The sequence below is a fragment of the Myxocyprinus asiaticus genome, chromosome 15, assembly GCF_019703515.2.
Source record: "Myxocyprinus asiaticus isolate MX2 ecotype Aquarium Trade chromosome 15, UBuf_Myxa_2, whole genome shotgun sequence".
Lineage (NCBI taxonomy): Eukaryota > Metazoa > Chordata > Actinopteri > Cypriniformes > Catostomidae > Myxocyprinus > Myxocyprinus asiaticus.
In genome coordinates this window covers 18639803-18650492 of record NC_059358.1, presented here as the reverse complement: position 1 = coordinate 18650492, position 10690 = coordinate 18639803, and the positions used below count along the sequence as shown (strand labels likewise).

General features: G+C 35.2%; 1 protein-coding gene across 3 annotated transcripts in view; it reads right to left on the bottom strand.

Annotated features, from left to right (window-relative positions):
* Window positions 1–1090: 1090 nt before the first annotated feature.
* ptpn6 (protein tyrosine phosphatase non-receptor type 6) overlaps window positions 1091–10690 on the bottom strand; it is a 28580-nt gene continuing 18980 nt past the window's right edge. For all 3 annotated transcript variants that reach the window (XM_051718590.1, XM_051718588.1, XM_051718589.1), the window contains 9 exons: window positions 9360–9456; window positions 8762–8841; window positions 8514–8660; window positions 7578–7712; window positions 7161–7315; window positions 5526–5593; window positions 3860–4011; window positions 3434–3507; window positions 1091–1492 (listed from right to left, as the gene is read on the bottom strand). In XM_051718590.1, coding sequence (XP_051574550.1) covers window positions 1390–1492; window positions 3434–3507; window positions 3860–4011; window positions 5526–5593; window positions 7161–7315; window positions 7578–7712; window positions 8514–8660; window positions 8762–8841; window positions 9360–9456 — 1011 coding nt within the window. In that variant the 3' untranslated portion in view covers window positions 1091–1389. The remainder of the gene's footprint in view (window positions 1493–3433; window positions 3508–3859; window positions 4012–5525; window positions 5594–7160; window positions 7316–7577; window positions 7713–8513; window positions 8661–8761; window positions 8842–9359; window positions 9457–10690) is intronic.

Here is a 10690-nt window from a genome sequence, read left to right as displayed (position 1 = left end):
TCCTATAAGAGAGCTGGGGGCCCTCATAGTTACAGGGACCTGTTGAGGGGGCCTTGAATAAGCTGTGGGGCCCATATATTTACAACCTGGTCTCATAGTGAAAACATGTCTTTATATACATTTTTGCAAAACTTGTTATACGTGTCTCCAGGAACAATTCCCTGCAGTTTCCAGGAGAAATGACAATAGAGGTGCTACAAAAACTGTGTGTTTTATTCACTTTCACTCAAATCATGACTTAAATGGCTGATTATGACTTTATAAACACTTATTATTCTCTCTATTACTCAGACCATGTTATTTTATGATATTGACACACTTTTACTCAAACACATCTTTTAAAAAACAACACATTTTAAAACTTTTATTACAGACTCACCCACATATATACACATTCCAACACAGACAGCTTGTGCGGTAGCTCACCTGATAGGGCGTTGGACAGAGTCGGAGAAAGTTCAGCCATGAACTCAATCTGACACGTTACATTACAGAGTCATAGAAGCAGCACACAATGGGGTGGTTGCTTCAGAAAATGTGCTTTTTCATTTCACTTCTGCATTTTAAAACACTAATGGTTAGATTTAGGCATTGATAAGGTAAGGATGTATTTTTAACTTCTCATATATACAGTATTTTAAAACACTAGTGTTTAAGTTTAGGCCCCCCGGTAGTCAAGGGCCCCTGAGCACTGCCCTGGTTCATAATTCACCTATGTCTCTCACACACACACACTCTCTCTTTTTCTGTGGCCCACTTTGTTCTGTTGCTCACGCAGCGCTCTGTGAAGTTCATAAATTGCTCCTAATATTTTTTCCTGCTGTGCCTCGGTGTTAAATGGGGTCAGCACTGTATGGGGTTCACTGATCAAGAGCCATGTTTGACCCGTATGTGTACAGCTCTGTGATGTAAGAATATGAATGAGAAAGTTCCCTCTCACTGGCATCAGGCCAGGGTTTGTGCCTATCATCTCTCCAGGACATCAGCCTTTCATTTCAGCCTTACCGCTGTAATAATATCTAGGAAAACTGAACAATCTATGCAAACACATCTTCATTTTATTACCGCAGATAAATGTAATGGCCAGGGATAACTTTGAACAGCAGGACTTTTATTGAAACTGAGAACAACATGGGAGAAAGCAGATCATGGTTCCTTTTATATCAAATAAAACTACAAAAATACGGTTAATTTATTTGAACAATAATTTTTTGCTAAATAATAGAATAGAAATGTAGCAGGATTTGTTAAATACAATTATTTTGGCTTCTTGCAAAAACCCATGGCTCAGTTTTATTTCAAACAGTGTGTCTGTAAAACAGCTGAAGATTTATTTTAAAATAAGCTGTACAACAATGAAGTAAAATTAAATCTCATCTTTATTCTGTTTTATCGTTTTCTGACAGATCCACTCTTCTTATCTTCAGATTTCTGCTTTTTGACATCTTTCTTGCCCTTTGCTCCTATATTCTCATAAACCTCTTCATTTTTTCTGAAAAAGAAAGTATTACCGATTAATCACAAATATTTAGAAGTCCAGTCAAAAACATCCTTAATTCCAAAGAAGCAAAGGTGTTCAGAGGGATGTAAAGCCATCTGCAATGCCTGGATTTGCCTTCTTTTTAAGGGATAGTTCATCCAAAAAATTACTCACCCTGATGTCATTCTAAACCCTGTATGACTTTCTTTCTATGCAAAACACAATGGGAGAATATTTCAGTACAATGCCAGTGGACCGTGCCTCACTTTAAAAGCTTATAAAAGGACCCAAAAGTATCATAAAAATAGTCCAACTTGCATTATTTACAGCAGCACTAAAAACAAGTCAATTTCATGTGTGAACTTGCATGATACTATATGTTTCCATCCAAGTTATGAATTTAATTTATGCGCAATATAGGAATATCACAAAAATAATTAGCAAAAAAAAAAGCAGCATTTCCATCCCACATTTAAATGAACAAAATCCTCCTTCTGGGGATATTACCGTAAAATAAAAATGTAAATTGAAGTTGAAGCCACTGTGGCAATTTTATTAAATGTAATGAATTACTTTAGAGCATGCTGACAAAACACATTGATCTTCGTGTTTGCTAGCGTTCAGTGACAGGTGCCTTGTGTCTGGGAGTGAAAGTGTGTCAGACAGTTCTGGGAGGCCTGTCAAGTCAAGTCAGTTCGATTATATTTGTATAGAGCTTTTCACAACAGACGTCGTTTCAAAGCAGCTGTACAGGAAATTATGCAATAACAGAAAAAAAAATAGCAATAGTAGCCAATCATTTCCATGCCATGCTCGTGTCTGCCATTTCAAAACAACCAGAGCAACATTTCAGATGCTAGTGAATTGGGTATTCACATGACTTTTTTGATGCACATATATGGTATATATAAATTCTATGAACTCTAAGGTTATCTTATCCTTATTAAATAAAAAATGATCCTCAACAAGCAAGCATACATGTTTTCTGTGTGCATTTTGAGGATTTTATAAGCATCTTGGTGTTTCCGTCCAACATTTTTTATGTGATATCCCATAATTCACATAAAAATATGTGGATGGAAACTCGGCTAGTGCAAATGAGCTTCTCTCATTGGGCTCATGAATGTCTAACGGACGCCAAATTTTTCACTTTTCAAACTTTGTTTTTCTCCAAATCTATCATATGCACTCGGAAGACTTGGAATATGACACATGAGTTGCCTGGACTATGTTTATATACCTTTGGGTGCTTTTTTAAGCTTTAAAGTGAGTCACTATCAACTGCTATTGTAAAAGACAGGCTGTGGTATTCATTAAAACATCCCCTTTTGTGTTCTGAATAACAAAAAATGCATACAGGTTCAAAAGGAACAAAATGAAAATTTAAAATTTACTTAAATGACAGAATTTTAAATTTCTCTGTGAACTATACCTTTAAGGTTCTGTTAGATTTTAATATGTAGATATTCATGCCATCATGTTTTTAATAAGTGTTTTATTTTCAGTCCACAACAGATTAATGTTTCAAAGTTAGACAATTAAGTAAGAACAATTAACTGAACCAAAGTGAAAGAAAGAGAGAGAGAGAGAGAGAGAGAGAGAGAGAGAGAGTGAGAGAGAGACTTGACAAACATTGTCCTGTAAGCCAATGATTAGTTCAACTTACGGCGATTAGAACAAGGTCAAGCTGAAACAGTGCTCGATCTGAGATAAAATGCCCAACTCAATCCCTCTCTTTCTCTATTCAATGGGATGTTGCACAACAGTTCTAAGGCTTTCCAAATGCTTGCGTAAGAAAAATGGCCCGTGTGACAGAGAACTTTGAACCGTCTCCTTAACTGGTCATCGGTTTGGAGAAGATAAGGGGATGTGTGGGGAATGTTTCTGGACTGTTGTGGGAGTATTTGGGGATACAATGCAAGCATAAGTCTCTGACGCATAGGGCGTACTCACTTTGCAGAGGTTTTGCGACTGGCTTTCTTGTGTTTGGGTTGAATTGAAAGGTTTCCATACTCCGTTTCTGTTTCCTGTAACAGAAAGTGAAAAAATAAGAATCAGCAGCACTGAACACAACAGACTGGAGACATAGACAGAATCAGATATCATTCTTCTTGGTCTCTCTTCTACTTTTACAATTTTTACGTTGATAAGATATGATCATAATGTTTTCCCATATACTGTAGCTGATGATAATTGTCTAGTATTCAAAGAAACATACTATATACAAATACCCCCCCCACACACACACACACACACACACACACACACACACACACACACACACACAAATATGTCTTTCCATCCATTATTCCAGCTTTTGCCTCTTTCCCTCCAATCTATTTTAATAACATCTCACCATCATCCCCTCCACTCTCTTACCATGACAGCCTTTTGTGTGACCTTAGTGGACTCTATATACTGGAGCACAGCCAAGTAGATGAACTTGTACTGGGCTTCAGTCTGCACCATGCCGGACCGCTGCTCTCTAACCATCTGAATACACTTCTGGATGTCAATGTCACAGTCCAGACCTGACATCACAGTCAGACAACATCATCAGAACCATTTTCAAACACCAGGATGATTTGCATTTCAATATTTGATCTACAGATTAAGTCCTACCCTGAGGTGTCCAAGTGAAATGTGGTTGCAAGAAGCAAAAATAAGCCTCTTATACAATTTTAAGACAGTGGACAATGGACTAACTATACCAACACTGAATTATGTTCCTTATGCATTTCTGGATGGCATTGATTGGTGTAAAAAATATCTGGACCATCTGAATGGGATGGAGATTAGTCAAACATAGGACATTCACAGGTTATTTTGCCTTAATCAATTTGATTGCATTGCATTAACCCCTAACCTACAATAAAACTGATGAACCTCCTGCTGAGTGGGCTGATCTGTAAATCAAATAATCTCACAGCAATTTTAAAGATCTTCATCTAAAATCTGGTTTGTTATGGCAAGGTTTCATTATTGTTTTGAGATGAAAGTTAAAATTGGGACAGTGCTGACCACACAACCAAGGCCTGTAGAATTTATTTCAATGACTTTCATGTTGTCACCATAAAACAGCACAATCCCCCTGGAGCAAGTGCCTTGCTCAAGGGCACAATGGTGAGGGCTAATGTCTTGTTTCTGGTTGGTATTGGACCAGCAACCTCACGGTTACCAGCCTGCTGAAAGCAAAGTTTCTCACACAGGAATAAGGTTCCTGTAGCTAAATTGATAGAGCATGATGCTAACGATGCCAAGGTAATGGGTTTGATTCCCAGAGAACACACAAACTGATAAAATATATCCACACACACAGTACCTTAAATTTACTTACAGTATATATCATAAAGGGATAATTCACCCAAAAATGAAAATTCTCTCATCATTTACTCACCCATATGCCATTCCAGATGTGTATGACTTTCTTTCATCTGCTGAACACAAATGAAGATTTTTAGATGAATTTCTCAGCTCTTTTGGTCCATACAATGCAAGTAAATGGGTGCCAAAATTTTAAAGTTCCAAAAATCACATAAATCAGCATAAAAGTAATCCAGACGACTCCAGTGGTTTAATCAATATCTTCAGAAGAGAAATGATAGGTATGGGTGAGAAACAGATCACTTTCACTTTCTTCTTCTTCTTCTTGTGTTTATGGTGATGCACATTCTTCATGCATACCACCCCCTACTGGGCAGGAAGAAGAATTTCAAGCAAAAAATGACTTAAATATTGGTCTGATTCTCACCCACATCTATCATATCACTTCAGAAAATAGGGATTAAAACACTGCAGTAAAATGTATTACTTTTATGATGCTTTTGGCACCCATTCACTTGCATTGTATGGACCTACAGAGCTGAAATATTCTTCTAAAAATCATAATTTGTGTTCTGCTAAAGAAAGAAAGTCATACACATCTTGGATGGCATGAGAGTGAGTAACTGATTAGAGAACTATCCCTTTAAATGTCTGTCAAATGCATAAATATTATATAAATGTAAAGGTACAAAAACCTACAGCGCCAGTGCTGTAAACTCACCTTTAGCATCAATTATCTCTAGAAGCATGTCGATCACCACAATGGTTCCTGTCCGTCCAATACCAGCACTTAAAAAACACATTAAGAAACAACACTCTGAACTCTTTATCATGCAGCTTGTAGAGGTCATGAGATACTGAGTGTTCCAGAGTACATTAATAATAAAGAGTAAACAGACTATTAACGTTTATTGTACAAATTTAGTGATCATGGAAAGTTTAAGCATTTACTATGATTACTTTTTGCTGAGTGATGTGACTACTGCATAAACCTCCCTGCTTAGGCTTTTTTTTTTTTTTTTTTTTTTTGCATGTAATGCATTATAAACTAAAGAAGAGGAGTACTTGCAATTCTGCCTTTGCATGCCAAGACATTCAAGAACAAAGAGAACAGAGAATATTCACTTCCCTAGACCATTTATACTTTGGTGCTCTGTTGTATTTGGCTCAATCCACCAGTGGCCTGAGTTTAATGCACCCCATTGTTAATCTCCTAGTATGTGAATCTGAGGGGTTAGATTAAAATGATAAAGTAACAATTGTCTTAGTTACTACCATCATCTGTGTCTAGACATACTGAATAGAAATACATCCCAAATTACTCTAATCACTAGGCCTGGTTTACAGATGTTCAGTGTCCAACAAAAAGGTAAAGATTTACAAATGTCTACCAGTCAAAAGTCTTCAAAACTACAAAATGACACAAAAGGAAGTAAGAAAATTATGTAGTGACCAAACATTTCTATATTACAGTAATGAAAACTAACTTCACAAGGTATCCACCGGGGATGCTTTTAAACAGGATGTATGCTGGGTACTTCTTGGCAATGTTTCCTTCACAATCTGGTCCAACTCATTCATATATATATATATATATATATATATATACTCACATTACCGGTCAAAAGTTTTGAAACACTTGACTGAAATGTTTCTCATGATCTTAAAAATCTTTTGATCTGATGGCGTGTGCTTAAATGTTTGAAATTAGTTTTGTAGACAAAAATATAATAAAAGTTTTTGAAATTGATGACATGGACCAAATAATAAAGAAAAGCAGCCAATAAGTGCCCAACATAGATGGGAACTCCTTCAGTACTGTTTAAAAAGCATCCCAGGGTGATACCTCAAGAAGTTGGTTGAGAAAATGTCAAGAGTACATTTCTGCAAATTCTAGGCAAAGAGTGACTACTTTGAAGATGCTAAAATATAACACAGTTTTGATTTATTTTGGATTTTGTTTAGTCACAACACAATTCCCATAGTTCCATTTATGTTATTCCATAGTTTTGATGACTTTACTATTATTCTAAAATGTGGGAAAAAAAAAAATTATAATAAAGAATAAGTGTTTCAAAACATTTGACCGGTAGTGCATATATATATATATATATATATATATATATATATATATATTTATTATTTTAATTTTTAATTTATTTTATTATTGAAATGTGGCACATTTATATTTGTCTACAAAACTAATTTCAAGAATAATCCTTTTTACGATAATGGGAAACAAACCTTTGACTGGTAGTGTATTTTTTACATGAAACCTGACAAACTTCATGAAGCTCATGAAGCCCCCAAGTGGAAGAAGAGGTAATCAGGGGCTCTTTTGTTAGCAGATGAGTACCTGCAGTGGATGACCATTGGTCCAGATGTGGAAAATTCATGCTGTTTGACGTTGACCTGCTCCAGAAAGCTAAGCACTCCACCTGGCTCCTGTGGCACACCGTGATCCGGCCAGCTCAAATATTGGTAGTGCCAAATGGTCCGTGCTGGCTCGTTCTGGAATCAGAAAAATAAAGAGAGAGAGGGGCTACATTAATGCATATAATTATCACATCTTAACAAGTGCACTAAAGATTCATTTTTGAATGTTAATGGTAGCCACATTTGTTACTTTAAGACACAGTACTGACAACATAAAACTGAAAGGAACAGAGTGACATACAGGGACAGAATCTGGGCCACAGGTGCTATACAGATAAATGTGCTGTGTGTTAGTGTGAATGTTTGCACAGATGTATTGAAAAAACACAGTTCTTACCCGATGTGGAGCTGTGAGCTCCATCAATCTGACCTTATAATCGGTGGCATCTTTCTCAGACAGTAAAGTCACTATGTATCTGCCTGCTTCCTTGCTCTCTCCTTGAGTTGTTGGCCAGTAAGGCACACACTTATTCTGCAGAGAGCACATGTCATTTTGTTCATTTTACAATAGGGAAATTGTTGGTGTACATTAATAGAAAATATTATAATACGAACAGAAATATTACACTTGGAATCATACACTTTGTACTATTTTTTTTAACAGCATGGATGTAAGCATTTTTTAAAATACTTTTATAGACTGCACTGACAAAAAACAATTTCTACTGACAAAATATTTAAGAGCTTAGCATTGCTAAAAAAAATATATATATTTTTTTTTTTTTATTGTATATAAAAAATATACAATATATTGTAAAATATATATATTTTTTTTTACTTTAGAAATTTCCATGACTTTCCAAGACTTGTTTTATTTTTTTTTAATTTACATGACTTTGCCAGGCCTGGAAATCACTTGTCACACAGGAATTTAAGATTTTTCATTAATTATCCAGTAACATTTTAAAATAAGGTTCCATTTGTTAACATTATTTAACAACATTAGTTAACATGAACTAACAATGAACAATATTTTTACAGCATTTATTAATTTTGGTTAATGTTAATTAAAACATATACTAATACATTTTTAAAGTTGTATTAGTTAACATTAGTTAATGCACTATGAACTAATATGAACTAACATTGAACAATTGTATTTTTATTAACTAACATTAAATAAAATGAATAAATGCTATAAAAATATTATTGTTAATAGTTTGTTCATGATACCTAATGCATTATCTTATTTTAACGAATGGAACCTTAAAGTTTTACCAATTATCCTTAATTAATAAATCTTCATAAAAATACAGTAATCTAAAGTACTAACCCGTCCTTTTTCAACCTCCCTTGTTGTCATGACAATTACTCGTGTCTCTTCCTGCCATACCATTTGCCAAAAATCATTTACAGTTGTTGCAAGACAGCCTTGACAAGCAATGTAAACTTTCTGGTGATCAATATCCATTAATTTGTTCTGTAAACAAACACATTGTGAAATGGAGAGATAAGAAAAGTTTAAAAGTGATACATTTTACAAATGAAATTTGAAAACCATGACTTATTTTGAGGACGTACTATAACATAGTTGGCATTAATGTAATCAGAGCCGACAACATTGGAATCTGCATTCTGCAAGACAACCCTTGTTTCATCAACTGAAAGACAAGAAAGGTGAAATATGAGTTAAGAAAAAAAAAAAAAAGATTTTTTTTTTTTTTTTTTTTTATATTTGTAAATTATACACTACAAGGCCAAAAGTATATGGACATCCCCTTCTAATTAACATGTTTGACTATTCCAGTCATTTCACTGAAGACAAATATAATGCTACAGCATATAATGGCAATAGTTAAGGGAGGGCCCTTTTCTGTTCCAACATGATAATGCCCCTTTGGGGGGTGAGGGTGAGTAAATGATGAGAGAATATTCATTTTTGGGTGAACTATCCCTTTAATGCCCATTCTTTTGAAATTATATGTTCAACAAGCACATGCTGTTTATATGTATATGGAATTTACAGTAGGTGTCCACATACTTTTGGCCATGTGTAATGAGGGGGAAAATATATATGAAATAAAAATAGTAAAACAAACTATCAAACAACAAATAAATGTGATTTATCCTTATTAAACTGTAATCAAAATACTGCAAAATGATTCAATTAATTTCTTACAGGGAAGGATATTCTTGTATCTGTTTTTGCTTTTGTTTTCTGGTCTCATGCCTTCGTCTCTACTCTTCGTTACCTTAGTTTCGAACTTCTGCAGTGCCTGCAGACAGAAAAATACATCTAAAGACCAAAAATATAAAAGACGAGCAGGGAAATTAAGACAGAGAAGATGCATCACCACATCCTGCCTGCTCTGATCGACCGTTTGGCTACTGTGGTCTAACCTTACTCAGACCAGAGATCAGCTTAGTAAGAATGCACTAATTTTAGAAACAGTTGATCAAACTGTAATTCATGCTTTTTGCCATGCTGTGCTATGCATTATAAGCATAATCAGGATTATAATACATATGCATAAATACATTATTTAACCTGACTCAAAAAGTTGCTGCAAAAACCGTTGGCTAGAAAACATTTGCCAATACAATGCCTACTATGTTCTCTTGTCATTTACGTAAAGTATTTGTCACAATATGCTTCTGTGTTTAATTTTTTTATATGTATTTATAACATTCATATAATCAGTCGTTTCATTAGATCTGATGGTTTTGGCTGAACAAAAAGTGGGGCAAAGGGAAAAAAGGGATCAAGAATTATGCTACATGGGATACAGGGCCTCTGTTGTCGCCCAACAGACTTCTGTTAGGGGGTGTGAACGTATTACCTGAAGCATATGACCTCTCAACTACCACACTAAGACCATTCAGAACTTTGACCATGGGATAGAAATGTTTACTCTACATGCATTTGCGGTAAGACTACCGTAGTCTACAGAACTCTTCGGTTTTGTTGTATATGATGGCCCCAGAAGATATTTGGACAATTTTGGACATTAAAGTCACACTTAAAAATATATCAAACAAAGCGTCATTTGCAAACAAATGATGACTTTTTCACCAAAATAACTACACCTCTCTATGTATGAAGTCTGTTCCCCTCAAATTCAAACAAGTGTCTTAGCCAGGCTGGTCCTAGCCGAGTTACCACAGGTGTAGTTTATCACATTAAAGGGATAGTTCACCCAAAAAGGAAAATTCTCTCCTCATTTAATCACCCTCAAGCCATCCCAGATGTGTATAACTTTCTTTCTTCTGTAGAACACAAATTAAGATTTTTAGAAGAATATTTCAGCTCTGTAGGTCCATACAATGCAAGTGAATCGTGGCCAGAACTCTGAAGGACCAAATATCACATGAAGGCATCATAAAAGTAATCCTTACAACTCCAGTGGTTTAATCAACATCTTCTGAAGCAATGTAATTGGTTTTCGGTGAGAACAGACCAAAATGTAATTCCTTTTTCACCATAAATCTTGACAGCAGTCTCCTTGAAGA